General features: G+C 46.5%; 1 protein-coding gene across 2 annotated transcripts in view; it reads right to left on the bottom strand.

The window, feature by feature from the left end:
- The window catches only part of ZNRF2 (zinc and ring finger 2), a 71,629-nt gene that overhangs the window by 5,041 nt on the left and 43,648 nt on the right, over positions 1-22,940 (bottom strand). Inside the window, exons 3-4 of one of the 2 annotated variants that reach the window (XM_056857815.1) lie at positions 3,625-3,730; positions 1,513-1,593 (exon numbers count right to left, since the gene is read on the bottom strand). In XM_056857815.1, the coding sequence (XP_056713793.1) occupies positions 1,536-1,593; positions 3,625-3,730 (164 nt within the window). In that variant the 3' untranslated portion in view covers positions 1,513-1,535. Of the gene's footprint in view, positions 1-1,453; positions 1,594-3,624; positions 3,731-22,940 lie in introns of those variants that run through there. The other variant, XM_056857816.1, reaches the window with a different exon arrangement.

Here is a 22,940-nt window from a genome sequence, read left to right as displayed (position 1 = left end):
TCCCTCCCAGCGAGTTATCCGCTCTATGGGTAACTCCAGTTGGCTCGGTGCAGCGCGCGGCGTTTTTTGCGGCGTTTTCCAGAGGCCCAGCAGGGCGCGCTTTCTTAGGAGCGCTAGGTTTTTCCGCGCCCGATTCCGCAGCACCGCAAAGGTGGCCATTGGAATCCTCTTTGCGACTCTGCCCTGTCAAGGCGACAAGGGCTCGGTCGTGGTCTTCCTCGGAGAGGAGTTCCTCCTCCAACTCTCCTCTTTCGCCCGCCATCTTGCTCTCCGGAGCGAAGCGGAGGGGAGAGAGAAAAGAGGGGTTGAGAAAGGAGGAAGATCGAGAGGTCCGGGAGAATGAAATGGAGCAGGGGAGGTTTGGAGGAAGAAGAAGGGTTAGAATTAGGAAGGAAGTGCGATACAAGGCTATCTAATGTCGGAGCCAACAGGTGAAGCTGCTTCCCTCTACAAGGTAGGACGGAAACTGGGATTAGGCGATTTTCCCGCCTAGGAAGACAGGAAGTTGAATTTTAGTCCTGCTTCCCTGGGCACGTGATGGCAAAACCCACAGTCTGCCAGATGCCTGCAGCCCCAGAACGAGAACTGTGACTAGCCCAAGGTCACCCAGCTGGCTTCATGGTTAGGAGTGGGGAATCAAACCCGGTTCTCCAGATCAAGAGTCCACCACTCCAAACCACTGCTCTTAACCACTACACCAAGTTGGCTTTTATTACTGCATATAGCTAACTTGTATAAGAATTTAAGACGGCTACCCCCCTTTTTTTCTTAGCAGCACATGTGGAAAAAACCTTAATATTCTTTTCGGGTAAACAGGGTATCCCTTATGTCCCGATGCCTCTAGTATGTACTACGGATCAAACACACAAAATGCATCTAATCCCTGAATTAAGCTTTACTTTATCCCTTAGAAGCTCTTTGATCCATTGACCTTGAGCAGCGTAAATCTAATGTTTGAGGGATATAAGGACTGAAATAAATCTTGCCACTGACAATGTCACTTAATAAAAAGGAATTATGTCAGACACAGAGGCATTAGATTTATATGTTAAAAGGGGAGAGATATAACGTGATCGAAGTTCCTCATAAAAGCGGCATTCCAAGAGGGCATGAGCTAATGAATCAATAGAGCCAGAAGAGCAAGGACAGGTCCTGTCTGGGTATGGTACATTCAAAATTCTGCCCTGCATAACGACAGAGGGGATAGCATTCAGTCTAGCTAAACAGAAGACTCTAGAAAGACGAGGAGTTGTCAAATAATAAGTATAAGCGGGCAAACCGCGTGGTGGTGGTATTCCCCTGAATTAAGCATTCCACTAATGTAGTCGAAAAGAGGGCAACATAATTATAGTCACCGGACAAAAAACCGATTAAAGCGCTCTCGAACTCACTTGTCACTGCAATCATCCTCTGAAGAAGTTACACAACATTTCAGATTACAAACTGTACAAGCTTCGGCTAGTGACACTTTTTAACAGGTTAAAATTAATATGAAAGAGCAGCAGCAGTTACCTACAAACCAGAAACCTCCACCGTTAATCTGAAGGATGCTCAGGACAAGACCGGTTTACTTCAAACCATTCATCTATGCATCTATTGGAATGAAAGACAGGAAAGGATATTACTAAGGCTGCACAGTTGATTGAATGAATAAAATTTATTTATGGCAAAAGCCAGAATAAAGGCTGCACAGTTACTTTGCTGTTTTCTCCAGCGAAGTCAAGGATTTTATATCACTTTCACTATCAGAATGTAAGCATCCAGCCAAGGACATTGTTTTAAATTACTTTTTTATCAATTCACTTACTTAGTGAAGGAATTGAATTTACTTATTGCCAACTACAATGCAGGTAGGGTCCTGTGGAAAAAGACAGTGTTTCTTCTCACTGTTAAGTTACAGTAAATAAAAAGAACCACAATTAGAAAGAGAGGCTATTGCCCTGTTTCATTTTTCATGTAATGTGGGAATACCAGATGGCCTGATTTAAGTAATTTACCACAAACAAAATGGCTTCAAGACCCACCACAGGAAACAAAAGGTTTATTTACTTATCACTTTGTGTTTCAAGGTGACTAGTAAATCACTCTAAGACTGCATCAAATAAAAACAATCCTGGAAACATACCTGTGTTAGGCCTGCATTTTCCAAATCCCATTAAATGCCCTCACACGTAGGGAACATTGAAACAGGCAAGTTTAAAAGATGTGTTTGAGTTTCCACTGGCTGTGATTCTCACACTTAGAAGAAAAGCCACAATAGTTTCCCTCTTAATAGTAAAGTTACCTATTAGCTTGGGTCATAAACTAGAAGGAAAACCAAGGATTCCCCCTGTGGAAAATAAATGGCTCATGGAAGAACAAGACAGTGGGGGCCGGTGGAGCTTGAGTGGTCAGCCCTTCCAAGATACTCAAGCCTTGCAGTCTCTGTTTGGTGTCAGCATCACCGAAACCCTCATTCTCCCTTCTCCATTCAGAGGCCATATGTACGGTTTTATTCTGGTGAACAGTCCTACGATTAAAGAGGAAAGCCCTGTCCCTATCTAATAACAGCCTTGCTTATCTTGGGTTGCTTACACTAAAGGCTTGCAGTGGTCCCCAACTTAGAATAATCTTCTAAGTTTACTTACTGCTTTAGCAGTTTTGTGGTTGCCACTGACTCCTGCACTGGAGGGTCTACAGGTATGAAAAGGGCTGGGGAAGGATCATGAAGAGGAGGGTTACTGAAAATCCCAGATCAGCTGGGATAAGTGAGTTTGCAAGAACTCAGTCTTGTTTCTCAGCTTAGATGTACTCTTCTTATTTTAACAGACCAGTGCCTACGCTAGCAAATGTTAAACCTCCATCTGGTGTCCTGCTCCAAGTCAGATCAAACAGTCACTGAGGCCAGTGGTACTAAGGAAGAGTTTAGCCCCAGTATTTCAACACAAGTGCTCTTGTGCCACACAGGACATGAATCCCTGTCACACAATAAATGCAGGTCAAAGCCATAATGATTTTTGTGACTGCTGTTCCTAGGGTAATTTTAGATCTATCTCGTTACTGCTTTCTAGTTTTTACTGTTTTATCCTGTTGGTTTTTGTATGATTTAGGAGCATTTTATTAATTATTGTTTTATTTATATGTATGCAAGCTGCCACCATGATATCGTTATGGAGCTCTCGGGGAATATTCTGAATAAATAAGGACTGTACTAAAACCTCAGAACAAAGACTTTCTATACTAGAGCCTGAACTAATATGGTGGCCAGAAGTAAACTGAGCTTGAAGGCGCCCTTAACATGCACACAACACAAACACTCCAAATCTCCCTTTGTAAGGATGAGAAAATGACCAGTGGCCCTGGGACAGATACCTAGAATATTTCCCAAATTGGCTCTACCCGGGTCCAGGATGCTCCTTAAGGGAGCATTCTTCAATTTTTACTCCAAGCAGCTGTTTATCGTACTATTTGCCCCCCTAATTGATTCTTGCAAAGGAGAACAAATTGAATATGCTGACAGGGCAGATGCCAAGAGAGGTAACAAACAAAAATAATACTGAAATAAAAGATGACTTACAAAAAAAAAATTAGTTTCATGGGCTCTATTTCAATATTAGCATTGAATCAGATTCTGCGCGCACTCACCCTTTATGATATATGCATAGACAAGGCAATCGTGCTATTGTATCTCCTTGTTGTAGCTCTTCCAGGCATATTGCACACTCCCCGGCATCCTTACTCAGCACATCCTCTACAGAAAACAGGACAAAAAAAGAAAAAACCCTAAGAGAGCAGTATTTTTATTTCTGAAGTTAATAATATACCTGAAGCAAACACACGAGAATGGCAAGGTCCATCAAGTTCAGTGCTGTAAATAAATCCTTTGAGCCCTTTGCGGAGAAAAGGGGGTTAAAAGGCAGGTTACAAAGTTCTTCAGAACCACGACACAAAACTTGTACTGTGGGTTTTGTTTAATTCCAGTGGAAATGTGCTCAGACACAAGCTACTGAGGAGCAGAGCCAATAACTACACCATCCATGCTTGCAGATATAAAACAAAGTTTTGTTAACATTTCAGTTAGATACAGACAGGAAAGAGTTTCAACTTTTCCCTTAGTTCCAAGATCAGTCTTTATACCATGCCCATCTATTTTAAGGTATTTATTGCATTTAAATCCCAACTTTCTTTCATCATGGAAGTCACAAGGGAGTGTGGAACTAAGCACACGAAGGGAGATGCGTGCACACTGCACAGAGCTCTTTGGAAGAAGGGCAAGACAAAAATGAACAGAACTAATAAGGAGGTGGACTGAACGTGCAGTGATTACCCACACTGATCTTCTCTAAGAAAGGAGGCCCTAGAGTCCGCTGTCTCTTTGATCTAGCCCTGCTCATCACAGCTTCTAGTCAAGATGCATACCTGTTCTTTCCAGGATCAGAGGAGCATGCCTATTGTGTTAGGTGCTGTGGAACACAGGCAGGATAATGCTGCTGCAGTTGTCTTGTTTGTGGGCTTCCTAGAGGCACCTGGTTGGCCACTGTGTGAACTGACTGCTGGACTTGAGGGACCTTGGTCCGATCCAGCAGGGCCTTCCTTATGTTCTTCAGATGGCAGCTGGCTACTGTGGAGGTCTCACAAGATGGGTGGGGGCAGGTAAGCTGTGCTCACGCTCCTTTTTGTCACAGTAGCCAGGTAATGGCCAAAGCTAGGTTGTGCAGGACTACATGTCCCTTGAGATCTCCTTACAACAGCCAGCCTGCTGGATTACAGCCAGGCAGCCGAAGACTGAGTGTGCATTCAAGGCATTACCTCCTTACAGGAGGGTAAGCTTCTGCTCTCTGATTTAAAAAAAAAACCTGTATGGCAGCCCAGCCCCAAATGCTACCAACAAACAACCCTGTTAGGATACAGCTTTTGGGTGGGGGTATGAATACACAAAGCACCAAAAAGCTTGTCCTGTCCAAAGAGTTCCGGCTACCTCCTCTCCCCCACACACAGTAGCTCCAATGCGGTTAAACAAAAAAGCACTTTGCTGAGCTTGGACCAGTATAGCTTTTTCACGTATATTGTAAGAGGTGCCACTTCTGAATTCCAAGTCTTGGAGTGTATTTCAAAAGTGCGTGCAAGGCTGATTGACAGGAATTCCCTGGTAATTTGAAGCATGCCAATGTGGAGAAGGAAGCATGAATCTCTTCCCAGTGGCACGGCAGTCCTCTGAAACTGAGCTGTGGACTAGACAAGATGAACGTTCTGCCAGCTTCCAAAATACACTTCAAACCTAGCAGTTTTACACCAGATCATTTGCCGGACTTCCCTTTAAGATCCCTCAAACTTGTGGTGAAAATGCCAACTTTGGGGGGGGGGGGAAGACCTGCCCACCCCCGCTATCCCCACATCACCTGCCAGAGCTAAGAGTTTCAACATGATTGTCCCAAATTACCTTCTGTGTACTGACAGAAAAGACCACAGCACTGCCTCATTGCATGAGCAGAATGACTCTGCTGGGGGAGAGGGGGAGCTGCTGATCTTCTACTGCAGTGTGTGAAGTTTCCTTCTTAAAACTGACTGTTACTGATCCCAGATCATCCTTGATGTGGTGCAGCATAGTAGCCAAGAACATGAATTGTGAAGTTCCTTGATGAAATCTCACCTCAGCCATGAATGTTAGGTAGTCTTAGGTAAGCCTCATGTTCGCAATTTGGTTACAAAAAATACGTACTTGCATGGATGTTGAAAGGCTTACTAAAACATTGTATGCAAAGTACTCTGAACTTAAGATGCCACGCCAACACAAATTATTATCTTCAGCTACAGGAAATTGCTGACTTCATTCCTCTACTACAGGAGATAACGTGTTTTCAGACATTTCTGTATACAGGGGACTTCACCATCAACAGGCAACAAGGGAAGAGAAAAAGATGAATGGTATATTTCTAGTCCTATTACCGCTGGTTCCATTCAGTTTGTGCAGTAGTCACTCTGTATTTCAACACTGAAGTAAAGGTAAAGGTCCCCTGTGCAAGTACTGGGTCATTCCTGACCCATGGGGTGACGTCACATCCCGACGTTTTCTAAGCAGACTATGTTTACGGGGTGGTTTGCCAGTGCCTTCCCCAGTCACCTTCCCTTTACCTCCAGCAAGCTGGGTACTCACTTTACCGACCTCAGAAGGATGGAAGGCTGAGTCAACCTTGAGCCAGCTACCTGAAACCAACTTCCGTTGGGATCACACTCAGGTCGTGAGCAGAGCTTGGACTGCAGTACTGCAGCTTACCACTCTGCGCCATGGAGCTCACTTCAACACTACTTACAGATTAACATCAGAAATATTCAGGTGGGGGACCACCATGATGACAGGTAACTGATCTAAAACCAAAGTATCAACAAAAACAATCTAGGAAAAGGGCTAGAGAAGAAATTACCTTAGAGTATTCCACCTCAAACCATTTAGGACAACTAGATGATCAAGGGAAAGACACTTACCTCTTGCTGGTCTATTAAAAACCCACTATAGTTTAATGGACAGCGTTTCCGCTGGTCCCCTATACTGTTCAAGAAACCTGGAACCCTTTCCTCCCCTGCCACATACAATGCATATGAATGAACAATCAATAGCTAGACTAGTTTAGAAACAGAGATACGTTGCAGAATAGAAGCAGCTGTGATAATGTGCAAATTCCTCCTATTCTGAGCCTTAACCCTTTCTTTAAAAAAAACCAAAAAAAAAACCCACTTGCCAAGAAAAGTGGAACTATTTAAATCTATAAAGGACATACAATTACACAAAATAAGCAATACGCAACCATGCTTATTTTGCTCAATTAGACTACTGTTAGCCATGAAGAACAGGAACACAGAGCCCCAGAGCCTCTGCATAGCCCTTCCCCGGTTGTTACCGGTATCTCTCACCACACACGTTTTTTTTAGCCATAAGGGGTTTGAACTCTCTTTTAAGCATTAACAATAAAACGGAACGCTTTGGGCCTAACAAGATGATACATGTGCAGAGTCTCTTCTTCCTCAGACACTCATTTCTTGGAACATCTAGTTGAGCACAGGGCATGATGCAATGTCAGCATTCTGCACTATTGCCCCACCCAGATCTTACATTACTGGCACTCAGCAAATGGGGCAGGGCAATGCACACCATGACAATGTCGTGTGTTATGTTAACTAGCTCTTATACCAAACAGGAAAGGGAAGGGGAGAGGATATCAAGCAGCAGCAATAACACACCTCTCAAAATACCTTGATAGGTCTTCAAGTTGCTGGATTTTTATACCTATTTACTACAATCTAGGTTTGTGGAAATTCTAGAATATGCAATGCTTTGTATTTTGTAGGATGCAGAACAGCATTTCATCCTTTAGGGACTTGGAGACAATGGTTTCCTTTGCATAGGACTTAGCACATTAGAGGGAGTCAGGTTCCAACTCTCCTCAATATTTATATTCTTCTGTGCAAGAAACTTTCTATAAGCATGAGCATTGGATCACCTCTCACATGCAATCTAAAGCAAGGACTCCTGAAACGGCACACTTTTTCACCAAAAGGTTGCACTACAAATTTTACTTTAATCTCTACAAGGCTTACCACGCCGTCCTTATTGGGCTGGGGGGGGGGCGGAGAGCTTCCCCTGCCTCCCGTTCTGGAAGTCTGCCGGAGCAGCTACCAGTGGGGGCCGTCCTGGTTTGGCTAAAGGTTGCATCACGGTCCGTGTCAGAGAGGAGCTCTACTTCCTCCGCAGTAAAGGCGGGGGTGGCCATCTTGGCTCGTCTCCCTCTCTCTACTTGGCAGACCGGGTTTAAGTCGGCAAAGCCACTTGAACGGCTGCTGGACAGGACGAGATGCAGACAGACACAGAAGGAATGGGGGGGGGGAACAGCGAGGACAGACACAAAAAACAAGGAATTCTGAGGCTAGCTTTCTCCAGGATAAGTTCCAGCTATGGCTGGATCGTCCTCTCTCCGGCAAAGGCAGGAGAATAACTGGAAGTATGGACGTTCCTCGCCCCGAGACAGGAAGTAGTTTTAAAATTTAGTCCTGCCTCTCCAAGCAATGGGACGAGAAACACCCAAAGCTCCAAGATGACCTTCCTTCAGAGAGGGAAAGAAGATCTATTTACATGCTCTAGGTCAACGCTCTTCAATCCACTGGCTAGGTCCATCAGGAGGGTCCTGGAGCCCACCAGGTGGGTCATCAGCCTCTCTAGAGATGCTTTTTGGAAGGACTAGATGCCAGCTAGTGTGTAGAAAGCAAGAAGTATGATACTTCCTGCCTCACCGCGCAGGCATGCACAGAGAAGGAGCAGGATGGTGGGACACTCAAAGTGGAAATGATTGTTTTAGTACTGGTAGGTGTGGAGAACCTTCCCCCCTGTGAAGGTTCTCCATTGCCTCTGGTCATTCCCCTCAACCTGGCTCAGCCACTGTCATCCAATGCCCCATGCATGAGCTTGCAGGACAGAACCCACCCCTTCCCACAAATGTATATTTATTCAGGATCAAGCACCATTAAACTACAGAGGGTTATGTTTTGGATAAACATGCACAAGGCAACATGCAGCTCTAAGTGTAACTGACTTGCTTGTATTTCTTGCTTTCTGCATTCCTACTCCATCAGGCTTTTCCTGTGGTGCTTTCCCCAGACACATATTCAGTTCTAAGCTCCTTGGCTGAGATGTTCATCAATCACCGTAAGTCAAAAGGAAGAATTACTGATGACAATGCTGCAGGTATCAAATCAATATTGGTCCTGGAGCGTCCAGGACAATTGGCACATGCATTGGTAACCAAGCTGGACAACAAGGCAGGGACAAACATGATCAGGGCGGGATACAGGATTGTGAAAGGGAGCGAAAGATGGAGAGAGGAGAGAGAGCGCTGGTAAGGTGGGAGAGCAAACAGCAGAAAGTGACAGGACTGAGACTGTGAAAGGAGAAACATTGGAAAGCTTAACGAAGGCAAGTGAACAAGGAAGGAGGAGCATTCAGGGAGAATGGAGCCTTGACTACTTACCGTGAGGGCTCCTTCTCTTCTGAGGCGGAGGGCATCTTGTAGCTGTGGGTTATTGTCCACGCCCTATCTGGGGAGGCAGGACCAAACTGATTTCCTGCTGCCCCCTATTGGGACACTAACCGCTAAACCTCAGTCACAGGCTTGCCTAGCTCTTAGACAGGAACAAAACGAGGTATAACGGAACAAAACGTAACCTTAACCAATGAACACAGGAAGGAACATTCCTATAACATGACAAACAGACAGGAATTGGGACCGGAATTAGGTCTGAAACTGATTGTCTTCTGAAGGTATGATCAATAGCACGTTGTCTGGACTCTTCGGCCGGGTGGGCAAGATGCCCTCCGCCTCAGAAGAGAAGGAGCCCTCACGGTAAGTAGTCAAGGCTCCATTCTCCTCTGAGGCTCGGGCATCTTGTAGCTGTGGGACCTATAAGAGCTCCCATCAGGGTGGGTCATGCGTTCTCCTCCACAACGTGCTGTAAGACCCTGCGGCCGAAGGCCGCCTGTGCAGATGACCATGTACTGATCTTGTAATGCTTGATGAATGTTGATACGTTTGACCACGTGGCTGCGCGGCAAATTTCATCAACAGGGGACTGCTTGTCAAACGCCGCCATTGTAGAGGCGCTGCGAAGCGAATGAGCCGTAATTCCCAGTGGAAGAGGAGCCCCCGCGGCCTTATAAGCCTCAGCTATTGTTGACTTTAAGGCATAACTAATGGATGCCGCTGACATTCTGAGACCCTTGTTGGGATTGGAGATGTTAATAAACAAATAGTCCGTCTTTCTCAGGTCTGATGTTCTATCAATGAAGATGCGCAAGGCTCTACGTAGGTCGAGAGAGTGCCAAGATCGTTCCTTTGGACAAGCTGGTTTAGGACAGAACGATGGTAAGGAAATGTCCTGACCGCGATGAAAAGAAGAGTTAACCTTGGGGATAAAGGTAGGGTCTGGTCTTAATACCACCTTATCCCTATGAAAAATGCATAGACCCTGACGAATGGACAGGGCTCACAATTCTGATACTCGACGAGCCGACGTGATGGCTACGAGGAATAGAACTTTCATCCTAAGAAACTTAAGAGGTACTGTCCGAAGGGGCTCGAAAGTTTCCTTCGTTAGGGCCTTAAGAACGATGTTAAGGTTCCAGGTAGGGAATCGGTGCACGGTAGGAGGTCAAGTCTGGGATACTCCCTTCAGAAAGGAGGCGATATGCCGATGCTTGGATAACGCCACACCGTCCACCATTGGAACAACTGTTGCTATGGCCGCAACCTGTCTCCGTAAAGTAGAAACTGCCAAGTTTAATCTCACTCCCTCCTGTAAGAACCCCAGGATGTTGTTAGCTCCTGGATGAAGAGGGTCAAATTTCTTTCTACGTGACAAACGCCTTCCACGATGCGGAATATATGCGACGGGTTGCGGGTCTGCGTGCCTCAAGAATGGTGTTCACGACCTCTGTAGGGTAACCCAGTTTGACAAGGCTCATCCTTTCAAGTGCCAGACGGTCAAACAGAACCAGTGAGGGTCTGGGTGGACTAGAGGACCTTGGCGTAGAGTCCCCCACTGTGTTGGTATTCTCCATGGTTCTTGAACTGCTAGCCTTTGTAGAGTGACAAACCATGGCCGGCGAGGCCAAAAAGGCGCCACTAGGAGTACATTGGCTTTTTCCATCTGGATCTTGCGAAGGACCTTTGGAATAATTGGCAGAGGCGGGAAGGCGTACAAAAGAGTCTTTGGCCAAGGACTGAGAAGAGCATCGATTCTCTCTGCGTCTGGGTGGAAATATCTCAAGAAAAACCTTGGAAGTTTGGAATTGTCTGACGAGGTGAACAAATCGACCTCTGGAAGACCAAATTCTTGAGTGATGAGACGAAAGGAGTCCTGGTCTAAGGACCACTCTCCTTCGTTTACTTGCTGCCTGCTCAGCCAGTCGGCTTCCACATTGAGAGTGCCCTTTATGCATCCCGCTCGGATTGACAGAACCTTGAACTAGGCCCACCAGAACAGTTTGACTGCTTCCTGATGTAACGCCGTTGACCTTGTGCCCCCCTGTTTGTTCAGGTGGGCCTTGGTAGTTGTATTGTCTGTCCTGACCAGGACGTGGTGATTGCAAATGTCCGCTGAGAAGAATAGCAGGGCCAACCTCACAGCTCTTAGCTCCAGCACGTTGATGTGTTGGGTCGACTCCTGAGCAGACCAGCGTCCCTGGGCAATCTGTCCATTGAGGGTGGCTCCCCACCCCTCCAGACTGGCGTCCGTAAAGATCTGGAGGGGATCCTCGTGCAGGTACTGCGTGGGTTTGGATAAATTCTCCCTGGATCCCCACCATCGCAGGCTTTTGCAGACCTTGAATGGTAAGGATGATTCTGTCCCTCTTCATCCCAATGTCCCCCTGGTACGAGCGAAGGAGCCACTGTAATTGTCTGGAGTGGAACCTGGCCCATGGCACCACTGCTATGCATGAAATCATGTGCCCTAAAAGCTTCGCTAGGGACATTAGCCTGGCTGATTTGGAGCTGGCGGCCGAAGCTGCCCGACTGACAATTTTCTCTACTCTCTCTCGGGACAGGGATACAGTGTTTTTCCGAGAGTCTATCCGCACTCCCAGATGTACCAGAGATTGTGAGGGGCTGAGGGAACTTTTCTCGAAGTTCACTAAATACCCATGGTCTTGAAGGATCTGCACCACTCTGTTGGTATGAGTGTGGGATTGTTCCCTGGGCTGAGCACAGATCAGGATGTCGTCCAGGTACGGATGTACCTGGATAGACTCCTGTCTGAGGGTGGCCATAACAGTCACCAGGGTCTTCGTGAATACCTGAGGGGCAGAAGCTAACCCAAAGGGGAGGGCCCTGAATTGATAATGGTGGATGCCATGGGCGAACCGGAGGAACCTCCTGTGGTCGGGATGGATAAGGACGTGGAGGTAGGCCTCCGTCAAATCCACCGCCGTCATGAAGGTCTGAGGCTGGAGGGACTCTATGATGGATCTTAACGTTTCCACCCGGAAATGTTTGCGCCTCATTCTCCTGTTCGCGTACTTTAAGTTGAGGATAGCCCTCCAATCCCCATTTTTCTTCGGAACCGTGAAGAAGATGGAGTAGACTCCCAACCCCTTCTCCGGGTTGGGGACCTTCTCCACGGCTCCTATGTGCAAAAGGTGTTGAATTGCTGTGGCGGTTCTGGCCCTCTTCTCTTTCTTTAAGGGTAAGGGGGAAGAAAGGAAACAATCCCGAGGTAGGGAAGAAAACTCCAGGAGATATCCCTGAGAAATTATTTGGGATACCCACGAATCTGGGTTGGATCTGGCCCATATGTGACTGAAAGCCTGAAGTCTCCCCCCCACTGCCAGCAGTGAGGAGTCATTGTGAATTGTTGTTTTTGGGGAACTTATCCCCTTTGTCAGACCTAGTCTGGCCTTGTCTCTGGAACTTCCCCCCTTTCCGAAAGGATCTACTCTGGTTCCATGAGTTACTCTGGTTCCAGGAACCCTTTCTGTAGTCTGCCCGGTATCTGAGAGATACCTTGGATGAACGAAAGGACGGGTAAGAAGAGGATCTATTCTCCTTCCGAAGTTGTCTAGGGAGGACGTGTTTCTTATCCCTAGTCTCAATCAAAATCCCGTCCATTTTTTCTCCGAAAAGCCGGCCCCCTTTAATGGGGTAGGACATGAGAATGGTTTTAGATTTGAAGTCGGCCGGCCAGGCCCTTAGCCACAGGGCCCTTCTAATGGATGTGGTAGAAGCCATGGCCCTAGCCGTGAAGGACATTGTGTCCAGGGAAGCGTCCGCCATAAGAGTGATGGCGCTAAGCACTCTTTCCAGGCCCCCAACTACCCTGCGGTTATCAGCCGGTACCAACTGTAGAAGTTTTTTGACCCATAAATAGGAAGCCCTCGCAAAAATGGAGGTAGTGGCGCTAGCCTGGATGGCTAGGGCCGAAGCCTCGTGAGCCTTTCTTGCCAAATGGTCAGTCTTCCTGTCCAATTGGTCACGGATGGATCCCACCCCATCCTCGGGAATCAACCCAGGGGTCTGAAGGTCAGCCACGGGAGCGTCCACTACATGAACCTTTAACATCTGCATGGCGTGAGGAGCCAGGCTATAGTGTTTTTTGACATAGGCCGGGACCTGCTTATTGGAAGGAAGGTTGAGGAAGGATCAAGGGAAAAGACACAAAAACACCTCTAAAGCCTAAGCCTAACTCCCAGAGCTGTGAAAATCACTGCTCTCCCCACTAGGCAGGACAAAAGACTGAGGTTCAGCGGGTTAGTGTCCCGATAGGGGGCAGCAAGAAATCAGTTTGGTCCTGCCTCCCCAGATAGGGCGTGGACAATAACCCAGCGCTACAAGATGCCCGAGCCTCAGAGAAGAAGAAGAAGAGTTGGTTTTTATATGCCATCTTTCTCTACCACTTAAGGGAGACTCAAACCCGCTTACAACCACCTTCCCTTCCCCTCCCCACAAAAGACACCCTGTGAGGTAGGTGGGGCTGAGACAGCTCTAAGAGAGCTGTAACTTGCCCAAGGTCACCCAGCTGGCTTCGTGAGTAGGAGTGGGGAAACAAATCCAGTCCACCAGATTAGCCTCTGCAGCTCAGGTGGAGAAGTGGGGAATCAAACCTGGTTCTCCAGATCAGAGTCCACCGCTCCAAACCACCGCTGTTAACCACTATACCACGCTGATGTCATGTGACTTCCTTGCAGCCCCATCCTGCCACCTAGGGGATGGACCTGAGCCTTAAAAAAACTAAAGGACTGAATAAAGTACAAGGTAGTAAGATTCCAGGTTACTATTAATGCCTCATGAGAAACAGCCAATATTCTTACTGATGCTGCTCAAGAGATACATTCCACCTACTATTTCGGAAGGCCAGAAACTTTTGGATGGAGTCAACTACAAGTTTTTCCACATTTTCGCTGGATGAATACAGAAAACAAGAGATGAAAACTTTACAATCTGAAATGGCCCATATCTCTCTGCTCATTCTGTTCTAATTCTAATAGTTGGGAATATTAAAACAGAAAAAGTTATTTAGTAGTCTGACACATGATGTTTTTGGTACTGGAGGACAGATCTACTTAGCGGCCATCAATCAAAAGCTGTTTGCATTCTCAGTGAGTCAATTCTGAATAATTCAATACACTGTGTGCTTTTGCAGACAGAACAAGTCTAGAAGCATCAACTTCCATGCAGCCAAAATGCAAAACAGAGGCTGTTACCGCACTAGGTATTCCCAGCGATGTATCAAGAGTTTGGAAATGTTATAAAAAACATCACTTTAAAAGGGTTTTTGGATGCCACGGCTAAAAAATGGTTGGAAGACGTCTTCACAGCTAAAGGGGCCAAACAAAGTGCAAACAGTATTTTTTATAACGGATTCAAACTCTTAATACATCGGTGGGAACACATTGAAAGTGCAAACAGTATTTTTTATAACATTTCCAAACTCTTGATACATCACTGGGAATACCTAGTGCGGTAACAGCCAAAATTAGCTTCTCTAAGCAAGTGCCTATACTTTTTATATGACAGGGAGGCACAAACAAAGCAAACAGCAAAAACAAAAGTCTATCTTCACTACTGATTCGGTGAAAGCATCCAACAAGATTCCATTCTCTACTTCATAACAGGAATAGCTCCCATTCAGGCCAAGCATTAAACACAAAGCAATCTCTTTCGGCATAAAGCGGGGGAGGAGATTGTTGGGTAGGGGAGAGGGAGAGACAAGCACTACAAGTTGACAAAATAAAGATCAGGCATATTACCTGAATACTTTTTTTTGTTCTTGAGCCCACAATGATAGCAGAAGAACACAAAAGGAACACAAATGTACACTTGCCTAGAAAATCAAGAGTGATAATAGTTTTACATCAGCAATAATACAGATGCAACAGAGCATTAAATGCTATATCCTGGCCAATGAAAACACTTCTAATTTGTACTGGCACATAACAATGCCCTTAAATGTAAACCTTCATTTATTTTAATGACTAATACGTTGGCTGCTTTCATCCCCAACTTTGCCTTTCTTGCATTTATGTAACAGGCCAGAATAAGTCTTTAAAGTCCTCAAACTATAGTTCTGTCACATGCAAAAGCAGTTCCAAAAAGGTAGTGAGTAAATTCATGTACAATCTTTTTGCATTTATATAGTATAGCCCTATAGGCCTCCCTGGTTTTTTTTTACAACTATGGGAAAAAATGGAAAAAGGCTCCAATATCAGAGTATGTTCTTGCATTGCTTTTGGGGGGGTGCGGTCAAGTCACAGCTGACTTATGGCAACCCCATAGGGTTTTCAAGGTAGTTTGCCATTGCCTGCCTCCCTGGTACTCTTTGGTGGTCTCCCATCCAAATACTAACCGGGGCCCACCCTACTTAGCTTCTGAGATCTGACGAGGTCAGGCTAGCCTGGGGCTATCCAGGTCAGGGCTGTATTGCTTTAGTTTTACAAATTAAAATCAAACCTACCTAACATATGGAGCCTAACATATGGCAAGAAGTTCTAGGCACCTCGCTAGTGCTTTTACCAGAAAAGCTCTGGCCATTGCAGAGCAAAAACTAAAAAAGTCTGTTTCACAAGTCTTTCCTGCCTTTGGTAAAGTAAGTACAATGACTGTACTGAAGAAGGCTAACGAATCTGCCCCTCCCAACCTATTGTGGTTGGCAAAAGTCTACAAAATCTTTAAGGAAGAGATTCGAATCGCACTTTGTCATTGCTGGAAGTCAAACATGCATATGAACTAGACATGTACCACTTACATGAGGTGGTGGTTGGGGGGGTGGTCAGCCAGTCTCAAGAAGAGTAGGTTTGATGTCACTGCTGAATCTTTACTGGATCCCTTTTGGGGGGTTAAATATATAGTAGCTCATCACAAAAGCCTGAGTAGTCTGAAGTTTTCAGACCTTAAGATTGTGATCCCTGTTCTTCCATCTGGGTCAGAAAGTCTGCCAGAAGTGAGACTGGCATCTGTAAGATATACTGCAACTAGTATGTCTTGATTAGGGAAGGTACAGGTTATTATTTCGAATAAGGCTCAAGCAAAATAAAAGTGTGCTACCAGTAACTTAAGGGTACCGTATATACTCGGGTATAAGCCGACCCGAGTATAAGCCGACCCCCCCAAACTTGAGGCCAGAAAAGGGAATTTCTTATTGACCCGCGTATAAGCCGAGGGTCAATAAGAAATTCCCTTTTCTGGTAAAGCTGCGCTCTAAAATGGCGGCCGCCATTTTAGAGCGCAGGGATGATGTCGCCCCTGCCCCAGGTCGCCCTCCCGCCGGCCTCCCGGGCCCGCCCAACCCACCCCAACCCCAGTGCCATCCAAGGGGGGGAGGGGGAAGATCCCCTGAACCCCCTACTCACCGGGAGACGCGGCGAATCGGCGGCGGCGGCGGAGCGGCCTTCCTGTGCCTGCAGGAGGCCCCCCCAGGCTGCTGCCGGCTGCAGGGAGTGGCGGCAGCGCGGCCTGGAGGGGCCTGGAGGGGCCTCTCTCCGGCCCTGGAAGGCTGCTGCCGGCCGCTGGGAGCGGCCCGGGCGCGGCAGCGGCGGAGGCGCGGCCTGGAGGGGCCTCTCTCCGGCCCTGGAAGGCTGCTGCCGGCCGCTGGGAGCGGCCCGGGCGCGGCAGCGGCGGAGGCGCGGCCTGGAGGGGCCTCTCTCCGGCCCTGGAAGGCTGCTGCTGGCCGCTGGGAGCGGCCCGGGCGCGGCAGCGGCGGAGGCGCGGCCTGGAGGGGCCTGGAGGGGCCTCTCTCTGGCCCTGGAAGGCTGCTGCCGGCTGCTGGGAGCGGCCCGGGCGCGGCAGCGGCGGAGGCGCGGCCTGGAGAGGCCTGGAGGGGCCTCTCTCCGGCCCAGGAAGGCTGCTGCCGGCCGCTGGGAGCGGCCCGGGCGTGGCAGCGGCGCAGGCGCGGCCTGGAGGGGCCTCTCTCCGGCCCTGGAAGGCTGCTGCCGGCCGGGGAAAGGTGCGCGGGCCTGGCGGCGATGGCGGCGGTGACGGCGGTAAGTTCCCCCCTCCCCCCTCTACCGTATTGACCCGCGTATAAGCCGAGGCCGGCTTTTTCAGCCCTTTTTTTGGGCTGAAAAACTCGGCTTATACGCGAGTATATACGGTAAACACTGAAGCTTCAGAATCTCATATTCAGAGCATTTTCTAACTTTTTAATGTTGAAAAGCAGGCTATGAGTTTTTAATGTAAAAATATAATATATGGAACTTTGGGTCGATTTGGATTTCTCTTTTTAGGGGTTAGAGCAGTGTCCCAGGATAGAGGTGCGGCTGGTACAGAGAATACACATTGCTCATCTAATGAGAATGGCCACAGCCCGCAAGTTGGCTGATTAATTTTAAGGGATCAAATCGGTTCCGCCCATTCATTCGGTAATAACTGTTCAAAAGCAGCATCCACAGGCAGCACGGCCGACATGTATACCTGTGACAGGGGAACAGATGCAGATGCTGAGGCTTTATTTGATGGGGAAACACCTTTGCTCATGGCCTAACGTTCTATCCAGTACACTGTGCGGGTGGGGAGGAAGTGTCACAGCAGGGAACAGATGGCAACATATATTATGCGAGGGAGAAAAGGCAGCAGCTGCACAGCGCTACTTTCCCATCACAACCCAGAAGAAAAGCAATTATGGTGTCAAATGGTTTAAAAGGGCACTGGCTGCCTCTTTGGAATAATGCTGCCCCAGGTAGCTGACAACATCTTAAATGCAACAGCCATTAAAAATAATAATAAAAACAACTAAAATCACCAACAGCAGTCAAATGTATAACATGATTTATACCACAACTTCCAAAAGCACTAATAAACTTAAAATGGCCAATTCAGCATAAAATACAGATGCTAATATGTAAAAAAATAAAGGGATGCCAATATGTCATTTAAAATCAATCTCATGTTTTGATGCAACAGTTTACTTTTCAGCCATACAAGGAACCTAAGGTCATTTATGCATGGGTACTTAGACTCACATTCGCCCCGTCTGACTCGGTTGTTCCTTGGAGTTCTGTATGAGTTCTCCGTCCATTAGAAATGACGTTGCTGCCAGCCCTTGCAATGTCCAGGTCTTCCCATTCCTCTGTTAACCCGACTCTTCCCTCTCCCCTGAGCTCAACCCGACTGAAATCTCTGTGCAGAAGGCAAAGCACTGGACACAGAAGCTGGGTTTCTCTCACAGCCAATCACAAAGCAGCGTGTAAAAAGGTGGGGTTTTAAATGCTTCCTGGGAACTCTTTCTGAGCAGAAGAAAGGCTTTTTAAACCAGAGGCTTGGATTTCTCCCCCGCCCCTTCCTTTCAGGTTGCTCCGTTTTTCGTTCTTAAAATGCATTTTTATGTGGCAATTGGGTTCTGGGAGGGATTTTCTCTCACAGTGAGCACTGCAAAGTAAGCCAATTACAAAGCAGCATTTAAAGGGTCGGGACTTGATTTGAGCTTGGAGACTGCTGGTGCATAGACTCCCAACAGGAATGTGTGGGTCCAGGGAGCAACGAACCTCAGGTAAAACTCCCATGCATAAATGGCCTCAGTATCTCAATTAGTGCTGGAGACAGATCCCAATTACTGCTTGTTTCTCTTCCCCTCCCTTCTTTTTAAAGTGTTTACAGTGAAGTTTACACTATCTTGAAGAGTTCTGGGGAATCTGAAAAATTGCTGTGCGACATTTTAGTTAGTACTCATAAAAGTTAATGCACGACAAACTCAATTGTTACGAGGGTCGGATATGTCATCAGTGCCACTTGGCTGGGCTGGGCCATGCCTCGGCAGCCCAGATAAAGAGAGGGATGGTGGTGGATGCCTTGCTGGCTGGATAGGAGCTCTCAAGGGCCAGATGTGGCCCATGGGCCTTATGTTTGACACCCCTGCACTTTTGATTCTGGATTTCTTTCCCACAAACAACATGGCCTCCCGCAATGTGCATTTCTTCATTTTAACGTCAGATAAATGCTGGTTCTGTGTAGTAAATGCTTGCCATTCCACACTGCTCCCAGAGTTCTCTCCAGCTAAAAGCTTGTTGCTAGGCCTCCTGCAATAAAGGGCACCCTGCTTCCTCCTAAGGCAGATGACATCTGGGAAACTATGGGGGGGGGCGGAAATAACAATGATGTTTGAGAAGCAACCTCCACTCTTTGTGTTTGTTTCTTACTGGACTGAGAGGAGTGGGACCAGTTATGCAGAGTGGAATATGAGACAGTCTGAAGGAACTGTATTACTGGACTGGACTAAACAAGTCCTGTATGGTAGCTTTGATAGTAAGCTGCAGCAAACACACACACACACACACACACACACACAAAATCCTAAGGCACCTGAAGGACTAACAGATTTATTACAGCATGTGCCAGCGTGGTGTAGTGGATAAGAGCAGTGGTTTGGAGTGGTGGACTCTGATCTGGAGAACCGGATTTGATTCCCCACTCCTCCACATGAGCGGCGGACGCTAATCTGGTGAACTGGATTGGTTTCGCCACTCCTACACATGAAGCCAGCTGGGTGACCTTGGGCTAGTCACTGTTCTCTTAGCTCTCTCAGCCCCACCTACCTTACAGGGTGTCTGTTGTGGGGAGGGGAGGGGAAGGCGATTGTAAGCCGGTTTGATTCTTCCTTAAGTGGTAGAGAAAGTCAGCATATAAAAATCAACTCTTCTTCTTCATGGGCTAGGGCCTACTTCATCACACACACACTGCACTCTAGCCAGTGACAGCTTATGTTACAATAAACCTGTTAGCCCTTAAGGTTCCACAAAGTTCACTTTTGTTTTTGATCCAAATAACTAGATTTGTTAAGAGTTCCAATAAGACTCTTCAGCCTGAATCACGAGGATGAGCAACCCGAGTCCCGCATGTATCCAACTACGCTGTTTGCATATAATCTGCATATAATGATCCTGTCTGCAAAAGTACCAGTTTTTCTCACTTTCCTTGTTTAAAGGTGTCCACGAAAACACCAAACCAAGAGCACAAGTCGATCCTATGTGGACAAGCCTTGAATTTCCCTCTTACTGCCAGGTACTTTAAGACTGGATGGCTGAAGTGGCTAGTTTGATCTTTAGATTTCTTACCTGTGTTGTTCTCCTCCCCCAAATCCAGATCACAATATAATGGTAACTAACTACACTCTCACAACCTCCTTTAGAAGGAGATCAAGCTGAGGAATGACATCCTAAGGACCACTTTGTGAGTTTCAATGTCCTACCTGGAATTTAAGCTTGATTGCTCATCATTAAACAGCACTCGCTGAATTTTAGTCCTGGCTTCAAAGTAATGAAGATAGACGTTAACATCCAGGTTCTTACTTTGGAAACCCCAGCACAAGCAGTTTAAGCAGTGTGAGTTGCACACCACGTACAAAAAAGATTTTGGTCCCTTAAAGGACCTTGAGGTCGACTATCAGACATATATGAAATGTTATCCTCAGTTAGCCCTGTGTGTGTGTGTGTGTGTACTTATAGTGGTAAATCAAATACTATGTGTACACAAGAGGAACTGTCCAATATCTCTATGTAAAGCTTAAACATTTACAAGATAAGCATAGTGACCATTTGCAACAGCAGTAATCAGAGGAAAAAAGCAATCTTCTGTGCTTTGCTATGCTAACTTTACATCTGTAGCAGGAGAGGGAAACATGGTCTTTATCAAGTTCTGGAGTAACAAATAGGATTAAACTTGCCAATAAATTCTAATCCATTAATGTCATGCTGGAATCTTCATTTGAAGTTATTTCTTTGATGAATGCCAACTGATAAAGAGTAGCCAGCCTACAGTTTTTTTTCAATATTTTGCTTTGCCTTAGTTTGGTGAAATCAGCACACCATCCTACAATAGGGGATTACTCTACTTAACTACCTTGTAACAAAGGCTGTTTAGACAAGCATTCTAGTATTATTATGGAGAGCCAGTGCCATATTTCACCCTGTCATTTCATAATCAATTCCTCAGCAGAATGCACCCAACTAAGAAAGCTATGTAAACTTTTCGAAGGTAAAAAACATATATCAGTTCAAAGTCCTGCAACTACGTCACGATATCAGGAGCTGTCAAATCGTGGTTTGGAAACCACATGCGGTTCTTAGACGGTACAACTGAGCCAACACAGCTGAACAAACACTTTGGGTCTCTCTGCAATCCCTGCCATTTCAACTTTCTTGGGCTGCAGCCTGCAGGCATCACTGGCAGCAAAAGAGGATCTTTTGAAGAGGCATATGAAGCTTGCAAGAGAACAGAGAGGACAGCTTGCAAGAGAAAGAAGAGAGGGGAGGAGAAGTGTGAATGGCATAGCTAAGGGAGACAAGCAGTTGTCCAAGGGGGTTGGAAAACACAGAAAGAGAGGACAGAAAGTTATCCAGCTGCCAAGGGTGCTGAAGAGGTGTGAAGAGCAAAGAGTGCTCAACCAAAAAGAAGAAGAGTTTGTTTTTATATGCCGACTTTCTCTACCACTTAAGGAAGAATCAAACCAGATTACAGTCACCTTACCTTCCCCTCCCCACAACAGATACCCTGTGAGGTAGGTGGGGCTGAGAGAGCTTTAACACAGCTGTGACCAGCCCAAGGTCACCCAGCTGGCCTCATGTGGGGAAACAAATCCAGTTCACCAGATTAGCATCCACTGCTAAAGTGGAGGTGTGGGGGATCAAACCCGGTTCTCCAGATCAGAGTCCACCGCTCAACCACCGCTCTTAACCACTACACCACACTGGCACAAGTCACAAACACAATCCCAAACCAGAGGAAAGAGAGGTGGCTAACAGGACAGGGAAGACAAAGAACCATTAATGTATTGCTCTTGCATTGTCCTTCCTGCGGCCATGGATACCCTTGGCTACCTGCCAGGGGAGGGTAATGGACTGATAGCCTGCCAAGGTTAAGGGCAGGCTACAGGGCCATTCCCCTCCCTTTCTCCCCACCCAAGCACTGCAGGCCTCACCGAGAGAAAGGGGGGGTAATCTGTACCTGTAAGGCCTCTTTCCTTTGACAATGTATTTGACCAGAAAAGGGGGGGGCGGAACTGCACCTCTAATAGGCTTTCCACGCCACCCATTTTCTGCAGGATACTGGGACAGTGGGGGGGGGGGCAGTGGCCTGCAAGATTGCTAGGGCATTTGGTATGCAATGCCAAGAACACTTAGTTCAGAAGAAGCTCAAACACAGTGATAATTCATTCCAAGTAAATGTACGCTGTTGACCATTTTAAAAGGTTCTCTTATTTATATTGTTTATAAGGTTTGTAGTGTTGACAGCTGTAAAAGTAATGTTTAAAATGCAACTGTTTTCTTGCTAGCATTGCAAAAACTGATAAAGGTTGTTTGTTGTACCCAAAGAGGACTTTGTTTTAGAATTTTCAGTATGCAGAGTTAGATGTTTCACTACCCTTTCTAGTCTGACGCTAGACCACATCCTGTGCAATCTAATCCCACATCTAATTTTATCTTTTGTTCATGTATGGCTCCTCTGAACGCATGTCATCAAGTTTTAAGGAACGTAAGCGTGATGACGAAAACCAAATTTTTAACACAGAATGCAGGGAAGATCTTGCATTCCCTGCTAAAAGGAGGCAACCCCTTGTGCTTTATCTGTAATGCATCACTTAATGACAAAGCAAGCAATTAAAACTATGCAGAATTTTAATAACTAAAACTAATTGTAGTTATAAGGCATCTTCCAGATAAGTGCAGATGTTGCAAATAAGATGCAAAATGATCTGAAGAATTGTCAGGCACTCAGCCCTATTTCTTGCAGAGTCCATATGCAAGATAAACTGGCACTCTGTTGCCACATTTCAGCAGATATAATTTTATAAAGAAAGAGTGGACTCCAGTGGTACCCAAAACCCATAGTACTGATATAAAGAAAGCACATAACGAAGTACTGATAGGTGCCAATGTTCCATTGGATAAATTTTTAGGTGTTACAACACATGGAGCACCCGTAATGACAGGAAGA

Source organism: Euleptes europaea, chromosome 11 (assembly GCF_029931775.1).
Source record: "Euleptes europaea isolate rEulEur1 chromosome 11, rEulEur1.hap1, whole genome shotgun sequence".
In the NCBI taxonomy this organism is placed as follows: domain Eukaryota; kingdom Metazoa; phylum Chordata; class Lepidosauria; order Squamata; family Sphaerodactylidae; genus Euleptes; species Euleptes europaea.
Note: the sequence above shows the minus strand (reverse complement) of the source record. Positions and strands in the feature narration are given on the sequence as shown.